The sequence below is a fragment of the Erythrolamprus reginae genome, chromosome 7 (assembly GCF_031021105.1).
Source record: "Erythrolamprus reginae isolate rEryReg1 chromosome 7, rEryReg1.hap1, whole genome shotgun sequence".
Lineage (NCBI taxonomy): Eukaryota > Metazoa > Chordata > Lepidosauria > Squamata > Dipsadidae > Erythrolamprus > Erythrolamprus reginae.
In genome coordinates this window covers 80,113,982-80,139,509 of record NC_091956.1, presented here as the reverse complement: position 1 = coordinate 80,139,509, position 25,528 = coordinate 80,113,982, and the positions used below count along the sequence as shown (strand labels likewise).

The following is a 25,528-nucleotide window of genomic DNA, read 5'->3' as shown; positions in this document are numbered from 1 at the left end:
ACTTTCATGTAAGGTTGCTATTAATATAATTTTTATTTCCGTAAATGATTATTATACAGTACTACTTTCTGATCAAATATGATTGTCCCTCAATTCCATCGATTACTCCATTTATTTTGATGGATTGTTTCTCCGCGTATTAGAAGACAGCTTTTAACATTTGATTTAAATTATTTTGAAATAAGAGTATTTTGTATTTTTTAATAGCGGAATCCAGTTTGGTTTTGCTAAAGATTATTATTCTCAATCATGTATATTTTATTTTATGTACGCTGAGAGCATATGCACCAAGACAAATTCCTTGTGTGTCCAATCACACTTGGCCAATAAAAATTCTATTCTATTCTATTCTATCATAGCTACATTGTTTGGTGCAGTTATCCCTAATTCTTTGAAAACTGGAAACAGTATTGTATACTGCAGCATTTAAAGTAGAGTAGCAGTAAGCAGAGATCATAATACATACAACTGACACTCTAAAGCAGTGTGTTTCAACCAGGGTTCCGCGGAACCCATGGGTTTCGTAAGGGCCAGCCAGGGGTTCCGTGACTTAATAAGAAGGCAAGGCATGGCAGGTCCCCCTCTTAAATCCCGCCCACTTCTGCAGTGGGGCAGCCTCTTCCTCTGTCTCATGTCTGGCAGATCATCATGCTCAGCAGCAGCAGGAGGAGTGGCAGCGGCGGCGATGTTGGCGCCGACAGCAGCAGCAGTGCCCCTCGCTGCAGCAGCGGGACCAAAGCGCAGGCTGCAGTGGCCGGAGAAAGAGGAGGAGGAGGTGGGAGCGGTTGCCTGTTCAGCACCTCCAACGCGGAGCCAGAGCCAGGCGGCTCAAGGTTCTCTCCCGCTCCTCCTCACGCCTCCTTCCCGTGCCTGCATACACGCCACCACGCACAACCAAGCGGCCAACTCGTTATCTCCCTTTTCCCTGCGCAGGGCACTGTAATAGAGCGTGCCCTACTACTCCCTCACGCTCGGGGCCTAAGAGGGCAGGAGGAGCGGAAGGCAGAACGGAAGGAGTCTGCTCCAGCTTTGCCTTCACTCTGACCCTCGTACCGGGCCCCACAGCCGCCAAACAATGGGGAGGGAAAGCGGGTGGAATGGAGTGGGTGGGCCTCCGCTTATTGCCCCACTCAGGCCCAGCACTCCCGCTGAGGATACGTGGCGCAGCCTCTCTCTCTCCGCTACTTCGCAGCCACGGACCCCCATGCGGTAGCAGCACTTGCTGATTCTGCCTCCATCCTCTAAGGCTGCATTACTATTACTATTAGTCTTCTCATCATTCCTATCACCCATCTCCCACTTATGACTATGACTGTAACTTGTTGCTTGTATATTTATGGTTTACATTGATTGTTTCTTGATTACTTATTTGACCCCTGTGACAATCATTAAGTGTTGTACCTCATGACTCTTGACAAATGTATCTTTTTTTGTGTACACCAAAGACAAATTCCTTGTGTGTCCAATCACACTTGGCCAATCAAAGAATTCTATTTCAGCTTCAGGATGGACAGCTTAATGCAGTGTTTTTCAACCAGGGTTCCGCCAGAAATCTGACGACACCAAAGGATTCCCCTGAAGGAAAAAGGTTGAAAAACACAGCTCTAAAAGAAGAAAAAACAGCTTACAGCTGTTCTTTTTGAACACATCAAAGCAAATTAAAAGAAGCCAGTAACCCTTTCATGCATGAAATATTTTGGCCAAAGAAATAAAACATGCCATAACTAACTCTAAAGTCACCTGTAGTACAGAAAACAGAATTGGACAAAGGGCTATAAATTTATCTTCCAACTTTTTGTTCATTCAAAAGAAGTTCATCTTTGGCTGGAATGGCTGTGATGGTGAAAAACTTTTAAAAATTATTTTTCCTTTGTCCTATAATCTAAACCACTTTGTTTCTTCCAATTTTTTTAAAAAAGGTAATAAAGTGAGTAGATTGAGCTTAAGGAGTTCACAGAAATGATTTAACGCTTCTGTACCTGTACCAAATTTATAGTTCTTGTGGCTATTTTCAAGTAAAAATAAAAAGTGTAAGGCAATCAAGTCACAGCCCAATTAAATTGGTGCTTTAAAGAGCAGACTTTTTTTAAATAATGAAGATAAAGCTTTTAGTTATGTCATCATAGATCCTATTAAAATTAGAGTTGAATGCTATTTTTAAAGTGAAATACTGTCCATGTTTTCAATTATTACTAATGCTATTTAATATGCTCTCCATTTATTAATCCCAGGGAAAATTACCTCTAGGAGAATAAATGTTCTTAAAATCAAAGCTTAATTATGTATCAATTTCATATATAGCAAATATTACCCCAATTCTAGAAACATAAAGGAAGGTATGATGCAAATAATCAACATAATTTTCTACATCCTTAACCCTGACCAGAGGGATATATTAATGCAATTCATAAGTATAAGGATTCTAGTACAGTGGTACATCTACTTATGAACTTAATTTGTTCTGTGATCAGGTTCTTAAGTAGAAAAGTTTGTAAGAAGAAGCAATTTCCCCATAGGAATCAATGTAAAAGCAAATAATGCATGCAATTGGGGAAACCACAGGGAGGGTGGAGGTCCTGTTTCCTCCCAGGAGATTCCTAGAGAGGCCCCACAGAGGCTTCTCTCCACCTTTTCCGGCCCTGTTTCCTCCCAGGAGATTCCTAGAGAGGCCCCACAGAGGCTTCTCCCTGCCTTTTCCGGCCCTGTTTCCTCCCAGGAGATTCCTAAAGAGGCCCCACGGAGGCTTCTCTCTGCCTTTTCCGGTTACAGTTTTGGAGGCTTGGGTTTGTAAGTGGAAAATGGTTCTTGAGAAGAGGCAAAAAAATCTTCAACACACAGTTCTTATCTAGAAAATTTTGTAAGTAGAAGCGTTCTTAGGTAGAGGTACCACTGTATGTCGTCTGCACATAAACTAATAGGGCTATGAACTAGTAGTTCACCCTTGGAGATCCAAATCTCATATATTATTTGAGAATAAGTTCCATTAATTTCAACATTTCATTTTAACACTTTGGGCTTAGATTTTAAAGGCACAATTTGAACAAGCAGGCTTCCTATTACTCCTGCTAGCAATTTTCCAAACACCTACTCTTAAGAAATTAAGATGAAACATTATATTGTGAGCTGCAGCAGGTGAAAAGAATCAATATAGAGTCACTTTTAAATACAATTTCCTAGTGAAAATATATGTTTAGAATGATCCAAGTCCATAGATTCGTTAAGGAAATCTTGAAAATCAGCTACCAAATGAAAGTTACCAAGTATTTTTGATAACCACGTAAGTTTCCTATATACATTCATCTTACAGGTTAAACTGCAGATATTCAAAGCTTTCTCAATCAATCAATCAATCAATCAATCAATCAATCAATCCCCACTCTCTTAAATTTTAGCTTGTTTATGTTGTTCAGGCTTTGGTTGCCTGGCCAGAGACTTATATAAATATAAAATGTTCCTAGAACACTCTAACATTCTCAATAGCTGTATATGTCCTAAAAGAGCTGCATTATTAAGTTCTCAAATCATCAATCTCTGTGTAGAATCTGTTAAATCCCAGTACCATGAATGCATTTAACGTCAGATTACTTGAAAATTGGTCCAAGTTAGCTTAATGTTTTTGAACATGTTATTGCCAGAATTTATCACACAACATTTAGTTAGGCTCATGTGCAGTTCCAATGTCAGTGAAATTCAAACAAAAATAATCATGTGTGGAAGTTATGAAACTATCTACACTTACAATTATGAATCTATAGAAAATATTGAATTCATTATAACATATTTACTTGGAATTAAGTGAAGGAGCATTTATGAGATGTTAGTCTATCTAAATTGATTTTAGAATCAATATACAAAATTTTGAATATTCAATTTTTTTACAAAAATGTTTACTACACCTTCTATTTCTGTCTTTACCATTTCTTTCACCAAGGCTGGTGTGTTCATATGGAACTTAAGGTTATAATGATACCTGTATTTTTAGCACAAAATTAAAATAATAATTTTACAACTCTAAAGCCTAAGTGATCTTCAAAATATGAAATAGATAACTAAAATTACAGGGAATCTGCATTGTTTATTCCTCTATAAAACTGAAGACATACTATTTATCCAACAATCTGATTGCAGATGAAGGAAAATAGATTTGCTTTTTTCCAGCAAAGTTCATAACTGCACTTCATTTTTAAATTAATTCAGAACGACAAAGAAACTTGTGATCTAAAAACTGTCCTGAAGGGAATGTTACCAAAATGCTATTTTACCCAAAACTCATTTCACATTTTTCTCTTTTTACAAAAATGTTCCAATGCTATTAAAATAGCAGTTTTGAAATAATGCGGATTTATAACTATCTGTTTAAAGGAAAAGCCCTTCACGTATTGGTTAGGCTTTAGTTCCATAGCAGTAATAAAAATGGTTATGTGACTTTATGAGCCAGTACTAAGAAATTTAAGCGCCACCTATGAAAAATACAAGTTTTCAAAACTAAACTTTGTAGGCAGCTGACTACAATGCAAGATGCTTCACTGTAATAAGTCAGTAAGTACTATCTTTCAGTTAAAAATGGCATCTTTGTATTACAATGATGTGCTGATTCATGTGAAAGCTACTTTCCAATCTATCCCACATTGGCTGCCATTAGAACAAAGTATACAAATCAATAAAAAATAAATATTTTTCCATGTTAGTTACATGGTAGCTTACAAACATATAAATTCAGTTCTGAAATTCCATGCCTTATCTTCAGTTCTTCCAAAATCACATTAAATTTAAACTGGCCAAAGAAATTATATAAGCAATATGTCATAAATGATACTTAGAAGCAGATCATTTTTTTATCGCTGGTGCTACCCTTTTATATACATATGGCCTGAAGTTGCTACATTATTACTTTAATTAACATCCTTGAACAAGACCATGGCTTCTCAATGACAACGATTCAGAAATAAGATGAACCCATAATCACAAAACAAAGGCACAAGGCTGAACTTTAAGATCAACTTTCTTAACTGACTTTTGATAGCAAAATAGAAATTGGAGCTGGTTAAAAATAGTACTTCCAAATAATTTAATGATTATTTTGTTAAAAGTAAAAGAAAAATTAAAAACAAACTAAAGAGGAGTCTAAAAAGCAGCATTCGCTTAACTGGTTTCTTTTGGAACACCAAAATATTCTGCTATTAAGAACTCAGCAACATTCAATCTACAACATTTTTCTTTTCCAGAACAGATCTTAATTTTGTTAATGAGAAAACAAATGAAAAAGAGAAACCTAAAACCACAATTTTCTTCTTTAGTTCCACATACCTGACATCTGAATAATTAATAATGTAGGCATATTATTTACTCCACTTATTAAGATTAAAACTTTTAATATTCTAAATGCCTTCAAGGTAACATTTTATATACATATAAGTAATTGTCTCACATATATTTACATGACAAATATTTTAACAAGATAACCACTACATCTATATTTTTTTAGTGGAGCAGCTTGTCCAAAATTCTCGTGGAAAAGTTCACAGAGATTTTGGGAGTAAAACATAAGGGACAATTCAACGATGTAAACAATCTTTGTCCTATGTTTCAGACTACATAAAGAGGCTATTAAATTATATTGAAACTTCACGGTTAAGATTTTTGGAAATAGCTACAGAGTGAATTTTTTTACATCTCTCCTTTTCAGTGGTCATGATGAAACAGTATTTTTCTTAGAAAGCAGGTACTTCAAGCAGTATAGGTCAAAAAATTTAGCTCATCCTCCTCGATAGATGCTGGTTAATCGTTCTAGCTCTTTGCAGTTGTCCATGGAAATATCTTCTGCTTTCTTTCGTAGGCGATCATCCCGATAAACCTTTGCTGCATAGAGTAAATCGGTTTCTTGAAAAATAAATGAAAAAAATATGTCAGAAAAATCAAATTTAAACAGCTTCTCCCCCAGTCTAGGTTCTTCCACATAATGCCAAGTAACAAAAAAGGTCTCTTCTACTTCATAATCTATTATCTATTTACTTAACGGCCCCCACCCTCCTTGTCTTTCGCAAATTACTTAAGACCCACCTTTGTCGCCAGGCATGGGGGAGTTAAGTTATCCTTTCCCCCTAGGCTATTACAAGTTATGCATGGTATGTTGTGTGTATGTTTGGTTTTTTATAATAAGGTTTTTTTTTAGTTGTTTTTATTAATTGGATTGTTCATGTTGTTTTACCACTGTTGTTAGCCTCCCCGAGTCTGCGGAGAGGGGCGGCATACAAATCCAATTAATAATAATAATAATAATAATAATAATAATAATAATGTGAAATATTTTTATCTCTGTTTACATTAAAAATAGAAATGGAGGAAGGAAATATTATCATTCAATTAAATATAGCGTGTGCAGATTTGGAAAAAGATATGAAAAAAGAGTTAGGTGTTACATGAAACCTCTGGTTGGACTTATTCAATATTTTTTTGTAATCATTAACGTGTGAATTTTAATATGTAAGATAGAAAAGTATAAATAAATGCAAGGAAATCAGATGTTTTGGCTGGCAGAGGCACCACCTTTGCTGTTTCCAGGGTGGCCCTGTGGGTCAGTTCTAAGCACCCTCTGGGCTGCATCTGGCCTGCAGGCCTTGAGTTTGATACCCCTGGTATACAGAGAGGGGAAACAGAATTGCCAAACCAAAAGTGACTAGTAAGGCTTGCCAAGCACCTTGATTAGACTTTTAATCTAGAAGAAGAACATGATTCATTAAGCTTCTGCCAAATGGAATTCTGTATAACTCCTTTTCTTCATGTTGTTCAATCACTATGTTGTTCAAACGGTGACAAATGCTAGTAAAAATAGCACTGAACTCTTACAATGACTAAAATATTAAATGCTATGCTGCTTGGGAGAAGTTAATAGGTGACTGCAGGGATGCAATAGCATTGGGGGAAAATGCTTCTTGGCCACCAATGCTGCTACTGCATGTTACAATGCTTCAGAGGAACCTATATGATATTCTCAAGGGTTTTATTCCATTACTCCATATACTACTCTAGTGCTTTCAAAGAACGAAATTAATAAAATTAATAGCATGCAGTTCTACACAAATTAACAATACAGTGGTACCTTAATTTGTTCTGTGACCAGGTTATTAAGTAGAAAGGTTCTTAAGTAGAAGCAATTTTTCCCCATAGTAAAAGCAAATAATGTGTGCAAACACATTAGGAAAGAAATAAAAGCTTGGAATTTGGGTGGGAGGAAGAGGAAGAGGAGAGTCGCTGCTGAAGGAAGAAGAGGAGGGGAGGGGAATCAAAAAATCACTCATGCCCTCATCACCTCGAGGCTCGACTACTGTAACGCTCTCTGGGGCTACCTTTGAAAAGTGTTCGGAAACTTCAGATCGTGCAGAATGCAGCTGCGAGAGCAATCATGGGCTTCTCCAAGTATGCCCATATCACTCCAACACTCCGCAGTCTGCATTGGCTGCCGATCAGTTTCCGGTCACAATTCAAAGTGTTGGTTATGACCTATAAAGCCCTTCATGGCACCGGACCAGATTATCTTCGGGACCACCTTCTGCCACACGAATCCCAGCGACCGGTTAGGTCCCACAGAGTTGGCCTTCTCCGGGTCCCGTCGACTAAACAATGTCGTCTGGCGGGACCCAGGGGAAGAGCCTTCTCTGTGGGGCCCCTGACCCTCTGGAACCAGCTCCCCCCTGAGATTAGGATTGCCCCCACCCTCCCTGCCTTTCGTAAACTCCTTAAGACCCACCTTTGCCGTCAGGCATGGGGGAACTAAAACACCTCCCCCTTGCCCATGTTGTTTTGTTGATTGATTGACTGTGTGCCTGTTTTTTATATATACTGTTTTTTATGAGATTATTAATTTAAATTGGAACTGGATGGGTGGGCATTGGATTTGGTATTGTGTACTGTACTGTTTTTTATTATTGTTGTGAGCCGCCCCGAGTTTGCGGAGAGGGGCGGCATATAAATCCAATAAACCTAAACCTAAAACCCCCAAAACTTAAGGTTTTTTAAAAAAAGAGGGACTCTGAGGCGGCGAGAAGGAGCATGCGCCTCCAATACACCTGGCGCGAGGCTGCCTCCCATACACTGGCTGCTGATGCTGCTACCTGCTGCCTCTTCCTTCCCATGCTGAAGGGCTCCCCTCTCCTTTCACTTGCTCGCTTTGTAGCCGGCGTCTTTCCTTTGCTGTGGTGACTCCTCGGCTGCCCAGAGCAAAAGGAGTGTTTCTTTTCTCTGGGCGCTGGCAGAGGTTTATTCCCAAAGCACCACCAAAAGACTCCTCTGGCATCCCAGATGGCCGGGATTAAAGGGGGAATGGCAGGAAACTGGCCGGGCCTTCGTGCCGCTCTCAAATTTCCTGGGAAATTTTTCCAGGCTCGGGTTCTTAAGTAGAAAATGGTTCTTAAGTAGAGGCAAAAAAAATCTTGAACACCCGGTTCTTATTTAGAAAAGTTCTTAAGTAGAGGCGCTCTTAGGTAGAGGTACCACTGTATACATAAAAGCTAACATTTAATCTAAATTTTTTATCCTCATGTTTGAAGAAAAAAAAAGGGAGGGGGAGTAAATGAAAAGAATCACAAAGTGATCATAGCTGAGTTAAAACAGAACCAGAAATTTTGTAAATGATGCATGGAATTTATGTAATCTCTAGTTTTATCTAAAATGCCAAAAAGGAAGCGCTGGAATAATTCTGCTGGTGTAATCTCTGAGAATTCTGAACAATTTGGAGGATTTTTTTCCCAACAATGCTCAGGAAATTTCCCCACTCTCTCTTGATAGCTATATTTAGGGAAAGTGTTCAATGTCAGCTCTTAAAACTTACTTTGTTGTCTTTCCTTCCAACAGTTATTTCGAATATTTGAGACATAGTCTTCTTCTACACTCTTTTCCACCTTTTGCAAATTTGGACCTTTATATTCATTCTTAAAGTCCTTGTTGACATAATAAACAATGCCCAGATTTTCTGTCTGCATCTGGAGAGTCTGGCCTGTACTCCTGTAGAGAGATTGTCAGCATGAGGGCATACTTCAAAGACTGCATTTAGTAAAGGAAGCAAGAAGACTTTCAACTCTATAATGTAACGTATTCACTTACTATTTAATTTCCAAGCAAATAATTATTGCTGCAAGTCCAGAAATCCAGCAATATCACCTTAGTTGTTCACTGCCTCAATAATTATGAGGCCAGGGGCACTATCCCAGGATGCAAATGGAATTTAGTTTTAATACGGCAACATTTGCCAATTACTACTGCATACTCAGTTATACATCTCCACCCCATGTCCAGTCAACGAAGCGGTGGAAGTGATGTGCTGGTGCCTGGAGGATGTTGGGGCCTGGATGAGTGTCAACAAACTCAAGCTCAACCCAGACAAGACGGAGTGGCTGTGGGTCTTACCTCCCAAGGACAATTCCATCTGCCATTCCATCACCCTAGGGGGAGAATCACTGGCCCCCTCAGAGAAGGTTCGCAACTTGGGCGTCCTCCTTGACCCACAGCTCACATTAGAGAAACATCTTTCAGCTGTGGCGAGGGGGGCGTTTGCCCCGGTTCGCCTTGTGCACCAGTTGCGACCCTACTTGGACCGGGAGTCACTGCTCACAGTCACTCATGCCCTCATCACCTCGAAACTCGACTACTGTAACGCTCTCTACATGGGGCTACCTTTGAAAAATGTTCGGAAACTTCAGATCATGCAGAATGCAGCTGCGAGAGCAATCATGGGCTTTCCCAAATATGCCCATGTTACACCAACACTCCGCAGTCTGCATTGGTTGCCGATCAGTTTCCGGTCACAATTCAAAGTGTTGGTTATGACCTATAAAGCCCTTCATGGCACCGGACCAGATTATCTCAGGGACCGCCTTCTGCTGCACGAATCCCAGCGACCAATTAGGTCCCACAGAGTGGATCTTCTCCGGGTCCCGTCAACTAAAGAATGTCGCTTGGTGGGACCCAGGGGAAGAGCCTTCTCTGTGGCGGCCCCGGCCCTCTGGAACCAACTCCCCCCAAAGATTAGAATTGCCCCCACCCTCCTTGCCTTTTGTAAGCTGCTTAAAACCCACCTCAGCCGTCAGGCATGGGGGAATTGAGTCACAAACAAACAAACAAACAAACAAACAAACAAACAAACAAACAAACAAACAAACAAACACCATTACAAGTAGTACACAGTTCCAAAAATTGAACATTTGATTTTAACACAAGAGTGGCATGTAACTTTGGAGGTCACTTGAAGGTGTTCCTTCACCTTTAACTTCTGTTTTAATGTGTTTTTTTTTAAAAAAAACATCGCTTTTCATAGTTTTATGGCTTTTACTATGAACTGTCAATAGTCACTTAGTAAATTTGATAAATAATAAAATAATAGAATGCCTTTTGTAACTTTTCCATTTCTTATTTAAATTATCCATGACATTTAATAAGATAGCATTATCTACCTCGATATCATGCTACCAAGGAGACCTGGATTTTTAATTAGTCATATCAGGTTTTTAGATCAAAATCTACAAAAATGTACAAAAGGAAAAGATTGCATTCTTCCTTGTTACAAAATAAGATTGTTACTGATTTGATGCATATAAGAGAGAGAAAAACATTGATATAAACAAGATCTAAACAATGTAAAACCAATAGATTGAATTTAAAATAGCAATTTTATAGACAATTTGCTCTTTTGCAAAAAATGGACAAAGAATTTTATGTACTTTAAGTATTTATGAATACCATATATTTTGTGGACCAAAATCCATTTCAGGTTCATCAAATATAGTACAAAAAAATAAATTTATACCTAGTTGTTATCTTAAGGATAGGGCCCAAGAGGAAATAAAAGGCAAGGATGGTAAAAGAAGATGCAAGAAATAAATGAGAATTATTTCTAGACAGTGACTGTTAACAAAGTAGGAGGGATAAAGATAATTATAAAAGTATTGTTACTTACGATCTTGGATATAAGGAATAAGGAGGATTAGATACCATCAACTGGCTAAGTAAAGAAACAAAGATCAGTACAATAATTGGCATCAACTGAATGAACATGGAGAATCCTCCCTGGAAAGCAAGACAGCAATCAATGAAAAGAATTGCAGGATATTTAGTTATTTTTTGTAAAAAGCGAAAGGAAACTATCCAGCCCATAAAACCTAAACAGAAAATGAGTACCTGTAGCAGATTCCTATAACTGTATTTCTTAAAACCTTCTCAAATACGTGCATCTTAATAAATCTTGTGATATCAATAATACAGTGGTCCCCCGATTATTGTGAGGGTTCCGTTCCAGGACCCCTCGCAATGATCGGTTTTTCGCGAAGTAGCGGTGCGGAAGTAAAAACACCATCTGCGTATGCGCAGATGGTGTTTTTACTTCCGCCGCAGCAGCGAGGAGCTGAAGATTGGGGTTTCCCCGCCGCCCACGCAAACTCCTCGCTGCTGCCGCGCCCGCCGCTTGTCTTGTCCGCCCGCCGCTTGTCCGCCGCCTGCCTGCCCGCTCGCCCGCCGCTCGCCCGCCCTTCGCCCGCCCACGCCGTTTGCTCGCGCCGCTTCCCAGCTGAGTCCTGAAGCCAGAAGGCAAAGGCGAACTTCCGCGTTTGGCTTTGGGACTCAGCTGGGAAGCGGCGCTGGGGTTTCCCCACCGCCCAGACAAACTCCTCGCTCCTCGCTGCCGCTCGCCCGCCCTTCGCCCGCCCACGCCGTTCGCTCGCGCCGCTTCCCAGCTGAGTCCTGAAGCGAACTTCCGCGTTTGGCTTCAGGACTCAGCTGGGAAGCGGCACTGGGGTTTCCCTGCCGCCCACGCAAACTCCTCGCTGATGCCCGCTGCTCGCCCTCCCGCCAGCAAGAGGGGGAAGACCCAGGGAAGCCGCCCAGCAGCTGATCTGCGCGGCGCCATCTACGCATAAGTGGCCATAGAAAAAAGGGCGCGCATGCGCAGATGGTGTTTTTACTTCCGGGTTGAAAAATCGCCATATAGCCTTTCGCAATGATCGGGATCGCAAAACGCGGGGGATCACTGTATACTATTTTAAAGTTTAACATTAATTATAACTTACAAATATTTAAAATCCATTACCTTGTGTTAAAATAAGCTCCCTCAAAATACATGTTCTAATCTCAACAATTCACGGTTTGTAAGTAGACAAACATAAAATGTTCTGATTTCTAACAATTCCAAACTCAAAACACTATTAGACCATTTGCAGGTCTTCTAAACCTGAAATGTTGCATTTTCTTGACATAATGGAATTTTGAAATCAGAACATTTCTTATGTCCATAATTAATGTGATCCAGACTGAGAAAACAGTACAAAATAACATTGTTTTAAGGCGATTACATAAAATCTTTTAAAAATTGTCTAAAGGAAGGAAGTGCAATAGAAGTGTCCTTTTCAAACCTCTCTATTAAATAGAACTCCTCTCTACCTCCCAATGGTACTTGGGGGCAACCCAGGTAAGCTTTATGTCTCAGAAACCACACACACGAATCCAAAATTTAGCATAGACTATAGCCGCACGAATCCCAGCGATCAGTTAGGTCCCACAGAGTGGGTCTTCTCCGGATCCCATCAACGAAACAATGTCGCTTGGCGGGACCCAGAGGAAGAGCCTTCTCTGTGGCGGCCCCGACCCTCTGGAACCAACTCCCTCCAGAGATTAGAATTGCCCCCACCCTCCTTGCCTTTCGTAAGCTGCTTAAAACCCACCTCTGCCGCCAAGCATGGGGGAACTAAGATACACTTTCCCCCTAGGCCTTCACAATTTTATGTATGGTATGTTTGTATGTATGATTGGTCTTTATATAATGGGTTTTTAATCGTTTTTTTAGTATTGGATTTTGTTGTACTGTTTTACTGCTGTTGTTAGCCGCCCCGAGTCTACGGAGAGGGGCGGCATACAAAGCCAATAAATAATAATAATAATAATAATAATAATAATAATAATAATAATTAGCATTGCAATTTTTAATGTTTATTTGCACATTCATTTATTAAGTGTTTTTAATAGGTGTGCTTTTAAAAAAATAGGTGTGCTTTAAAAAAAAAGTTTAGGGAATTTAATATACAGAAAGGTATCCCATATGAGACCAAGGAAATAGCAACTCAGCAGAAACGTACATCACCCCTTTCCTCTTCTCTTTCGTGTCCGCTATGACGATGCTGATTATGATGACTATATCCAGACCGTCCATTAGAAAAAGAATGTACACTTCCTACAAACAAAAGCAGACAGAATTGACAAGAACTTAAATGTAAAATCAATGTTTCAGAAATCTTTCATTTGAATCTAGGAAAGGTAACCTGCAGAACCCCCTCCAAGAACATCTGTCAAACCTGTTTGATGCTATTTAGAAGTAGAAGACATAGAAAATTATAGCATAAATCTTAAAATAGATTTAGTGTAGCATAAAAAGGAAATTTTAAAAATCCTTAAGCTATCTTCTGTTCCTGAATTGCAGAGAAAACTCTAAATACACTGCCATCAAACTGTATGACATTTCCTCATGCTCATTGCAATACTCAATCTTGTAAGAAGTGTTAATTATCCAATCCCAGCGACCAGTTAGGTCCCAAAGAGTGGGCCTTCTCTTGGTCCCGTCAACTAAACAATGCCGTTTGGCGGGACCCAGGGGAAGAGCCTTCTCTGTGGCCCTCTGGAAACAACTCCCCCCAGAGATTAGAATAGCCCCCAATCTCCTTGCCTTTCGTAAGCTCCTTAAAACCCATCTCTGGCGTCAGGCATGGGGGAACTAAGATATTCTTTCCCCCTAGGCTTCTACAATTTATGCATGATATGTTTGTATGTATGATTGGTTTTATAACAAGGGTTTTTAGCTGTTTTTAGTATTGGATTGTCACATGCTGTTTTTACCACTGTTGTTAGCCGCTCCGAGTTCACGGAGAGGGGCGGCATACAAATCCAATAAACAAACAAACAAACAAACAAACAAATAAATAATCCAAATGTTGCCGCTATATAGAATGCTGGTGAGACCACATTTGGAGTACTGTGTTCAGTTCTGGAGACCTCACCTACAAAAAGAGATTGACAAAATTGAACGGGTCCAAAGACGGGCTACAAGAATGGTGGAAGGTCTTAAGCATAAAACATATCAGGAAAGACTTCATGAACTCAATCTGTATAGTCTGGAGGACAGAAGGAAAAGGGGGGACATGATCGAAATATTTAAATATGTTAAAGGGTTAAATAAGGTCCAGGAGGGAAGTGTTTTTAAAAGGAAAGTGAACACAAGAACAAGGGGACACAATCTGAAGTTAGTTGGGGGAAAGATCAAAAGCAACGTGAGAAAATATTATTTTACTGAAAGAGTAGTAGATCCTTGGAACAAACTTCCAGCAGACGTGGTAGATAAATCCACAGTAACTGAATTTAAACATGCCTGGGATAAACATATATCCATCCTAAGATAAAATACAGAAAATAGTATAAGGGCAGACTAGATGGACCAGGAGGTCTTTTTCTGGCGTCAGACTTCTATGTTTCTATGTTTCTATGCCTATTCTTACATGAGGTGATTCAAAAAAGTTTGAACTGAAGCAATTCAAAAAAGTTTGTCCTAGATCAGTTTTATAATTTATAATCTGTCAATGTACAAACATAATATTTAACTAATTTGATACCAGTCAATTTTACGGATAACCAAACCAAACAAAAAAATTTGCCCGCTGAACAGACCTGTTGGAAAGGCTCCTCCAAAGAACATGTTGAAGAGGTCCTCTGGGGTGATGTCTGCTTCACATCCCCTGTGGAAGTTAAATCTACCATTGCCTGGCTGATTGCAGGGATCTTCGCTGCCTGTGAGATCGTACTGCTTGCGTTTTTCTAGATTGCTTAACACGGCGTAGGCATTTCCAATTTCTGAAGATAGAATGTAAAAAGGAAGAAAAATTCTGACCACTGTCCAACAAGTCAGTGTCAATATGTTTATATCAGAAAGCAAAAATTCAACACACACTCGGATAGCTGCGAGAGCAATCATGGGATTTCCCAAATATGCCCATGTCACACCAACACTCCGCAGTCTGCATTGGCTACCGATCAGTTTCCGGTCACAATTCAAAGTGTTGGTGATTAATTAATAATTAATTAATTGGATTTACATTAATATTAATTGGATTTACATTATTGTCCTGTTTTTTATATATGCTGTGAGCCGCCCCGAGTCCTCGGAGAGGGTCGGCATACAAATCCAATTAAATAAATAAATAAATAAATTTAACAAGAAAAATTAGGCTTAGTTATAGTCGTAAGTTGAGGACTACCTGTATTTCATTCATATATATTCAGAACTTAAAATGTAATAGCATACAGCTTATAATTAATTTCCTTTTGCCAACTCAAGCTGAGTAGCTTCTTTGCAAAGACTGAGCATGCTGGATGGAATCAAGTATCCAACAGTAGAATGAAAACCAACAGAAGTGCTACTCAGCAAATACTCCTGTAAGTAGTGCTGACTGAATTTTCCCCATAGTAGAATTGATATCAATTACCCCAGCCATCTTGGGCAAACAGAAGAATGAAACTGGACTGAACTTTTATCCTCTCACAGATTCTCCCCCCCCCCCCCCCCAAAAAATTGCCATTACAATACATTTCTGGTTATATTCTGCTTTTAAAAGATATATGTAATCAGTAGGTCAGCAGCAACAGTCAGTTCTGCCTTGTAACATTTTCTTATAAAAGAATAATGAAATATTACTTTTAAAAGCTTCTGTTGCTCCTGGTGCATGATTTTTGTCAGGGTGAAACTTCAGAGCCAGCTTTCTATAAGCTTTCTTCAAGTCTTCTTCACCTGCATCTTTTGACAATCCAAGGACCTCGTAGTAATTCTTACATTTTTTTATGCTGCAGAATAACAAGAAGTAATTCTTTAGAGACCAAACTTTAATGCACATTAAATCTCAAAACACAACGTGAGAAGCTTCTTGTTTAATTTTCAAGGTTATATAACTTTCCTATTCTTTCTAGAGCTGATATTTTTATCTTTGACTTCATGCTTATTCTACCAGGTGTGCTGTGGCAGATATCTATATACCAAATCTTTATAACTGAGATGCAAGTGGCTGTTAACAAAAAAAACCAAACCCCCACCACTTTTCAGAGATTAACATTTATTTATATATATTGATTGGAAAACAATCACCATTTCCCCCCAAAGACTTGCAAATATTTCAACCCAAACAAAAAAGGTATGTTTTAATATAATTTATTTTCTTGATAGATTAAAGCATCTAGAAAATAATAGGCACAACCAGTTTCAGTCACTTGACAAAGTTACATGAGTTGTACTTTTAATATTATTCAATATTATCAATACTATTAGTTGTTGACTCAGCCTTCTATCCTTCCAAGGTGGGTAAAATGAGGACCCGGATTGTGGGGGCAATATGCTGGCTCTGTTAACAAGTGCTATTGCTAACATGTTGTAAGCCGCCCTGAGTCTAAGGAGAAGGGCGGCATAAAAATAGAATAAATAAAATAAATAAGTTATGTTCATTATTAATTAAAGTATTGTCAGGTCAGTGATGCAACAACTAAGAAAGATGTTTCAAGCACTAGAAGTTATAAAATAAAGAACACCCAAGAGATAGATAGCGCGACTACTCAATTTAAAAGGAAAGGTTTCCTATTTTATCCCTTAGTGAAAGAGCACTTTAGCTTATTATAATATAACAAAATTTTGCTTTATTCATAAAAATCGATGGGTTAGGGAATTAGTTGCAGTCAGTGAGCAAATAATTACTATTTAGTTGTGAAGATACTTTTTCTTTATTAGAAAACCACGCTCGGTTTTAAGAAGCCTGCAAATGAAATGTAGCTCCTATGACATTATGAGCAGCCCTTTGCTCTCTCCTTATCCTTCGTGCATAACTGCTTAATACTTATGCAATTAGTCAAGAGCTATTGCATCTTTCCCAGCTCCCACTTGAGTCCAACTGTCACTGAGCAACACTCAGTCGAAGAGCTACAACAATCTGAAAGGGAGCACTGTCTCTTGTGTATAGGACACAGTAGACAGAGAAGAAAACAAGCCTATGTTGGGTGCTTACCGACACATTATTAGAAGGCAGGAGAGCAAAATCGGCTAAACTCGGGCACACAGAATTGATTATCTGCCTTATTTTCTCTTACATTTCTTACTACTACTGTTCAGAGATTAAGCATAATATGTTCCTCGTATTGTTGAAATACTTCTAAAAATATATTCCAACTTGAAAACAAGACAGATCAATGTTGATGTGGCAATAAAGAGTGCAACAGATAAAGTAAAATTCCTACTCGGTTATGAAACTCATTGGATAACTTCATTCTGTTTACTACTGTGTTAGTTACAATTGCTCTGACATTAGAATAATCATTGTACAAAACATAATTTCCTTAAAGTTGTTGAAAAAAGATCAGAATAAACAAGTTAGTGTACAATGAAACGATTTAAAGCACATTTTTAAATGCCTTTTATCATTAACTTTTAAATGCCCTTTATCATTAACTTCATTTTACCATCTAAAATTTATTTGCATTCTGCTTATGATATATCTTTTATGCTTTTACTTTAAAATGTTGTCCCCTACCTTCATTTGAATGCAGAAATACCGCAAAAGACAGATGTGATCAACAAGATTTAAAAAGAGCTTACTTAAAAGTATAAACAATTCACCCCAGTCCAGTTTCAATAAAGCTTTACTAGGGCAATTACAAATAGATAAAAAGTTCAAAAACTTAGAACATACAAAAAATGAAATGATTAAAATACATGCATCCCCAGTTATGAAATAGGTATGTTCCAAATAAAACCTTCAACGTAAGAAATCATTTAACATATTGATAAATGTATTTTAAATGCACAATTCGTTCATAATACAAACACAAACTTTAGTTGCGACCAGTAAACTATTCCAAATTGTATCAGGCCTCATCTGATATTACCAAGACATTTTATTATTAGTTTGCCCAATCCCACGAGACCATTCAAAAGATGAATTCATGCAATTAAGTCATGCATTGCAGCGTTTAGGTGATAAAAGCTTTTAATTTTTTAGTTTTTAGTTTTAATTATTAGATTTGTATTGTACATTGTTTTTTCTATTACTGTTGTGAGCTGCCCCGAGTCTATGGAGAGGGGTGACATACAAATTTAATAAAGAAAATAAAGAAATAAATAAAAGCCCCCCCTCCCAAAAAAGCACAGGCTTAAAAACAGCATAGTATCTTGATTATACCAACTCCCTGAAAACACAGCGACATGGGCTGCAATCGGGCCCTCTTTAAATAGTTTTTAAATTTAATTTTTAGATTAATGAAGTGTTATGGAGCAATCAATACCTTTGCACTCCTTCAATTTGCTCCTTGGTGTAAGTCTTCCCAATTTCACCTGTTGCACTGCTGTCCTTCGTGGTATTAGTTTTACTTTTATCATTCTTACTTGCTGGTTTTCGACAGTGAGTACCACTTCCAGCTGTACTCCCATTCTTCATAATTGCTTCCAATAACACTAAGGAGAAAAAAGTGCAAATTAAACATTCAAATATTTCCATCACTTATGCCAGTTCTAACAGAAGATACAAAAGTCAAATGTTTGTATAGAAATACACATAGTGCAGTATACTGTATGTTATTTATAAATAAATAGTCACTCGTGCCCTCATCACCTCGAGGTTCGACTACTGTAATGCTCTCTACATGGGGCTACCTTTGAAAAGTGTTCGGAAACTTCAGATTGTGCAGAATGCAGCTGTGAGAGCAATCATGGGCTTCCCTAGGTATGCCGATGTTACATCAACACTCCGCAGTCTGCATTGGTTGCCGATCAGTTTCCAGTCACAATTCAAAGTGTTGGTTATGACCTATAAAGCATTGGACCAGAATATCTCTGGGACCGCCTTCTGCCACACGAATACCAGCAACCAGTTAGGTCCCACAGAGTTGGCCTTCTCTGGGTCCCGTCAACCAAACAATGTCGGTTGGCAGGACCCAGGGGAAGAGCCTTCTCTGTGGCGGCCCTGACCCTCTGGGACCAGCTCCCCCCCAGAGATTAGAACTGCCCCCACCCTCCTTGCCTTTCGTAAACTCCTTAAAACCCACCTCTGCTGTCAGGCATGGGGGAACTGAGACATCTCCCCCGGGGCCTATACAGTTTATGCATGGTATGTTTGCTTTTTAAATAAGGGGTTTTTAGTGTTTTTTAAAATTATTAGATTTGCTGTACATTGTTTTATTGTTGCTATGAGCCGCTCCAGTCTACAGAGGGGGGCGGCATACAAATCTAAATAATAATAATAATAATAATAATAATAATAATAATAATAATAATAAAATAAAAATTGAGAATGAAGGGTTTCCTGCTCCAATCTTTAGTAACATAGGGATATACATTTTTTTAAAAAAATCTGACTTTTATCTAATTATAGTACTGTACTTGCTTTTGCTAGCACAAGTCTATATTTGTTTACTGCAAGGTAATTTTCACTGGGTACAAGGAGTCTATTCCCTGAGTAAGCATGCATAGATTTGCAAGCTGACTCTTTCTTCAAAGAAACAACAAAGAATATCAGCCTCTTCTCTTACAATAAATGTAGGTATTGTCAATCACCTAGCAGTCATTTGTAATATTTAATACCTAGATGGTTGCACAATCATTTTATACAGTCTAAACCAGTGTTTCCCAACCTTGGCAGCTTGAAGATATCTGGACTTCAACTCCCAGAATTAATTAATTAATTAATTTGATATGTATGCCGCCCCTCTCCGTGGACTCGGAGCGGCTAACAACAGTGATAAAAACAGAATGTAAAAATCCAATACTACAACAGCTAAAAACCCTTGTTATAAAACCAATCATGCATACAAACATACCACGCATAAATTGTAGAAGTCTAGGGGGAAAGATTATCTTAGTTCCCCCATGCCTGACGGCATTTGCTGGCTGGGGAATTCTGGGAGTTGAAGTCCAAATATCTTCAAGTTGCCAAGGTTGGGAAACACTGCTCTAAAGGACTGCTTTAAAGGACTGTATATTTGCATTCCCAAGTATGGTGAAGCACCTCTTAGGAATCAATTCTGAAGTACTGTACAACTCTAAAAAAATGATAATGTAGAGCAGCAGTCCCAAAGCTTTGTTTTTCCACGGAATGGCAGCAGCAGTGGCAGCAACAGAGAGGGGATGGTTTCGCATGCACAACCTAATTGCAAATGAAGTTTCACAAGCTTGTGCAGCCTAGTTCCCAATAGGCCACAGACTGGTACCCGTTCACTGGTCCCCGAGCTTGGGGACCCCTGATTTAGAGTTTTATGATAAGAGATTGACTTGGATTCATGGCTCTTGCTTAAAGAGTAGATGGCAATTCTGGTTAGAAGGGCTTTTGCTTAGCTAATTGTGTACTTGTTTCTAGACTGGGATGTTCTTTCATGGTCAGTACCGTGTTTCCCCAAAAATAAGACACTGTCTTTTATTAATTTTTGCTCCAAAAGTGCTACGTCTTATTTTCGGGGGGTGCCTTATATTTCTCAAATAAGACAAATTCACAGGCAGAAAAGCTGACACCCCCAAAGAAAGTGTACCTTACGGTACACTGATTACGGTACGGTACCTGTCAGTATGGCACCCGCACACACAAACGACGGCACTTATATGGTACAACAGTATACTCCCGCTATTGCAGCTTCCGGCCACCAGAGGAGCTACAGTCTACGCACTGTAGTGGAGACTGTAATGGCGGTGAGACAGCAGCAGACTGGACGGTACAAAGCGATGGAAGGGGCCAGCAGGGGACGCCACATTATTACGGTACCGCTATGAACAGCTTTGAATGGTACTGTATGTTTTTCCACCGTACCGTATGTAAACTTGACTACGCCTTATTTTCGGGGGGTGCCTTACATTAGCAAATTCTGCAAAACCTCTGACATGCCTTAATTTCGGGGTATGTCTTATTTTCAGGGAAACAGGGTATACCCTGGTTACTTCCCAACTGAACTACTCCAATGCAGCTAAATGACTCCCTGTTATGCTTCGAAATTAAATTAAAAGAGTTAGTTGCAATCTATAAAGTCCTTTGACATGGGAATGGCTCACCCGCCACACCACCTTTCCCCAGTTATATTGACCAGTTTTGTTAGATCCAGCAGGAGAGGTATGTGCTGGGTTTCATCTATTAAATAGTATCAGTGAAAACCAGGAAGAGCACCTCTTCTGTTTTGTCACCTGGCCTCTGGAATATCATTCCCATGGAGATTATACTTCCCCTGACCCTACAGGCCTTTCATAAGACCTTGAAAGAGGTTTTGCTACCCAGCCTGGGGCCTTCTTAAATAATGTGCTTGAGCCTATATCATAGTTTTGTAGTATTGGATGGATTTTTATCTCAGTTGCTGTATATATTATTTATTTGTTGTGATGTTTTATCTTTATTAATTCATTGTTACCCAAGCAGATTCATTCATTTACGATGGGTGACTGCATACAGTAAATTGAACAAACATTTTTTTTCATGTATTGTACATCTGCACTTCATCTATTCAGCCAATATCCTACAGCATATTTATATTATAATTTTTGCTACTCTACAAGACATTTCTAGAAATAATTTGAAACTGGCTTGAAGAATAGAAAGCCAATTATTTCTTTTATTTATTAGATTCCTATGCTGCCCTATTCCTCAGACTCAAGGCAGCTACAGAATTACAGAAGGGTCAGCAGATTGCAGACATTAGAAATAAACCATTAACAAACCAAGAACATAGAAAACAGGATGCAGCATCAGCAAAGAAAACAAGATAATATACATATTACTACTATCAACTATCCAAGACAGTTTTGGCATATGTTGGGCAATATGCAACAATTGCAGACAAAGCCAAATTTAACCCCAAAGTATGCTCATACTACTTTAGGCAAGCTATGATCTCTAAACTGAAGATTATTTTATAAGCCAAATGAGCTTTGGGCCTTTATTCTACCAATACAAATAAACACAAGAATACAAATACTGTACATATAAATTTATGTAGACAAGGAAATGGGTAGACAGGAAGTTGAGGACTTTAACAGGGGGTGTTGAAACAGTATCTGGACACAGTACAAGGAAAAATTGTTTGCAATGAAACAAAGTTATGGAAATGTATACTGAAGGATATTAAGATAAACTAGATTTAGTTATATCCCCCTTTATTTTTCTCATGGCTTATTTATTTATTTATGTATTGGATTTGTATGCCGCCCCTCTCCGTGGACTCGGGGTGGCTAACAACAGTGGTAAAAACAGCATGTGACAATCCAATACTAAAACAGCTAAAAACCCTTGTTATAAAAACCAATCATACATACAAACATACCATGCATAAATTGTAAAGGCCTAGGGGGAAAGAATATCTCAGTTCCCCCATGCCTGACGGCAGAGGTGGGTTTTAAGGAGCTTACGAAAGGCAAGGAGGGTGGGGGCTATTCTAATCTCTGGGGGGGAGTTGGTTCCAGAGGGCTGGGGCCGCCACAGAGAAGGCTCTTCCCCTGGGTCCTGCCAAACTACATTGTTTAGTTGATGGGACTCGGAGAAGGCCAATCTGTGGCTTAACTTTATTTTATTTGCTATAACATACTCTTTCATAACTTTTCTTACTTCAACATGGAAATACCCTAATGAGCATGTATGTAAATTATGAAACATTACATGATAGAATTTCTTCACAAGGGAATACCTAGTTCAAATGTGAACTTACTATGCAGTCTAAAACAAACAGCTGTTTCAGCCTCCCTCTCCCTTTGGATAGAAAGTCTTTGAATTCAGCTTCAAAAACGTGCCGTGGATCACATGGGATCATAAATACAATACCTGCCTGTAACTCTTTAAAGCAATTATGAAATCCTGGGAAAAGATGACGCTGCTTTAAAGAGCTTCAAGCGGTGCTCTGAAGAACCCCCTGGGATAAAACCTGCAGTTCTGCAAAGCCTGTTAGAGATTGATCTGGCCAAGTCAGTCTAGCCACTATTAAAATAATTTACTGAATGCATTAGTATTATTAGGAATGGTTTCTCAAAAAAACCCCAAAACTTGCTACCTTCAATGATCCAAACCCTTCTCAGAATAGGTGGTAAATAAGGAGACCAACATGTAATGTTCTGCACATGCCTCCCGAGGAGCAACTGGTAACAAGCCTGGGATTATATTTATTTATTAACTATGGGTTTCTATGCTGCCCCTCTCCGAAGACTCAGGGTGGCTCACAACATATAAAAAACAGCAAGTTACAATAAGAACCAATCCAATTTAAAATTACATCACTATTTAAAAATTCCTAGCTATATTAAAATCAATCGCACCCATTCCTACAACAACCATACAATTATTTGTTGGGCAGGGGCCAAGATCTAATTGGCCCACACATGGAGACAAAAATGAGTCTTAAGAGTCTTATGAAAGGTGAGGAGGGGGGGCAGTACAAATCTCTTGGGGGGAGCTGGTTCCAGAGGGCCGGGAGCCCGCACAGAGAAGGCTCTTCCCCTAGGCCCTGCCAAGCAACATTGTCTAGTTCAGGAGTAGGCAAAATGGGCTCTTTTAGGACATGTGGACTTCAACTCCTAGAATTCCCGAGCTAGCATGATTGGCTCAGGAATTCTGGGAGTTGAAGTCCACAAGTCCTAGAGGAGCCCACTTTGCCTACCTCAGGTCTAGTTGATGGGACCTCAATATATACCTCATTACACCATAATATAGTCTGCTTTTGGCTTATGGTATTGCATGAAGAAGCCAAAATGTTTAATTTAATTTATTTAATATACAGTATAGGCAGCCCAACTCCTTCCTGGACTCTTTTGTTGCTTTGGTTTACTTTTATAGCTTAGTAAGGGGTTCAATGTGGGTCTTCTCTGGGTCCCGTCGACTAAACAACGTCATTTGGTGGGACCCAGGGGAAGAGGCTTCCCTGTGGCAGCCCCGGCCCTCTGGAATCAACTCCCCCTGGAGATTCGAATTGCCCCCACTCTTCCCGCCTTCCGCAAGATGTTGAAGACCTATCTATGTCACCAGGCATGGGAGGAGACTAACTATCTCTTCCTCCCCCACCACCTTTTTTCTGACTGTAATAAATGAGAATGGTCTGATTGTGCAGTAACAATTGTTTTTAATATTTATGGGATTTAAATGTAGATTTTTATTTAATATTGGAGTTGTACTCTGTATATTGTATTATTGTTGTTGTGAGCCGCCCCGAGTCTTCGGAGAGGGGCGGCATACAAATCTAATTAATAGATTAGATAGGTAGGTAGGTAGGTAGAAGATAGATAGATAGACAGACAGACAGACAGACAGACAGACAGACAGACTAGATAGATAGATGGATGGACGGTTGGATGGATAGATGGATAGACAGACAGACAAGACAAGACTAGACAGATAGATAGAAAGATGGATGGATGGATAGATAGATGGGTGGGTGGATAGATAGATATAGATGGATAGATGCGTAGGTAGGTAGGTAGGTAGGTAGATAAAGAAACCAGATACTGATGAAAGCACCGGCCAGAAGCTCCGGCCTGTTCCTTGCTCTCCCCCTTCATCCCGGGGGGGATAAAGACCCCCAAATCCTGCCGGTCAAGTCGCCTCAGGAAGACAAACAGCACCCGAGGCCTCAGGCCCTTCTCTTAAACCAGTGTTTCCCTACCTTAGCCACTTGAAGATATGTGGACTTCAACTCCCAGAATTCCCCAGCCAGCGAATGCTGGCTGGGGAATTCTGGGAGTTGAAGTCCAGATATCTTCAAGTGGCCAAGGTTGGGAAACACTGTCTTAACCCGAGACTGACAGATCTCAAGCGGCGGGGATGCTTCCTACCGGCTCCCCCCTCGCTGGCCTAAAGGGGCGACCGGCGCTTACCCTTGGCGGTCTCCGTCGGGTAGAGCTTCTGGGCCTTATTGAGGAAGCGCAGCGCTCGTTCCCGGTTGCCGGTTTCCAAGGCCTCCCGCGCGATCCCGATGCATTTCTCCGCCTCGTCCCGGTTCCCTTCCATGGGCTTTTCTTTCCGCCGCCTCCGCCCGCCGCAGCGCAGAGAAAAGGGGCCTGACGGGGCCAGAGCGGCGGGGCCAGCCGGACGGGCGCCGAGGGAACCGGGCGCCGGTGCTGACGCGGTGGCGGCTTCTTTGGTCGCAAGGTCTTAAGCAAGGCTCACTTGAGGCCGCTGCCGAGGGCGCTCCTCCGGCACATCGCCCGCCCTTCGCCGTCAGGAACCCCCCCTCCCTGGGCGCCCCACAAACGTCGCGGCCCGACAAATAAGCGAGAGCCGCTACTGCTCCCTCTCGCTTCCGGGAAGCTCCGCAGCCGGTAGACGAGCTTGTCTTGGCGCATGCGCCGGGACTGCTCGGATTAAAATGCCGGTTCTGCGCGCCGCTCCGTTGGTTTTAAGAGCCGGCGGCGAGAGCGCGGCCCTGCGGTTATAGCAGCCCTGCCAATTGGGCCTGCTCCGTTAGGCCAGGCGTCCGGAGTTTTAACTTATAAATCCGTTTTTAAAATTTCAGTTTCTAT

The 25,528-nt window shown here is 40.0% G+C and overlaps 1 protein-coding gene across 1 annotated transcript; it reads right to left on the bottom strand.

Annotated features, from left to right (window-relative positions):
* Positions 1–5,355: 5,355 nt before the first annotated feature.
* Positions 5,356–25,463, bottom strand: DNAJB14 (DnaJ heat shock protein family (Hsp40) member B14). Its single transcript, XM_070757952.1, has 8 exons — positions 24,884–25,463; positions 18,343–18,511; positions 15,719–15,864; positions 14,695–14,877; positions 13,116–13,210; positions 10,949–11,058; positions 8,828–9,000; positions 5,356–5,880 (listed from the first exon to the last, which is right to left on the bottom strand). Exons 1-8 carry the CDS (start codon positions 25,014–25,016, stop codon positions 5,756–5,758), a joined length of 1,134 nt encoding a protein of 377 aa, XP_070614053.1. The 5' UTR covers positions 25,017–25,463; the 3' UTR covers positions 5,356–5,755.
* Between the last annotated feature and the right edge of the window lie 65 nt (positions 25,464–25,528).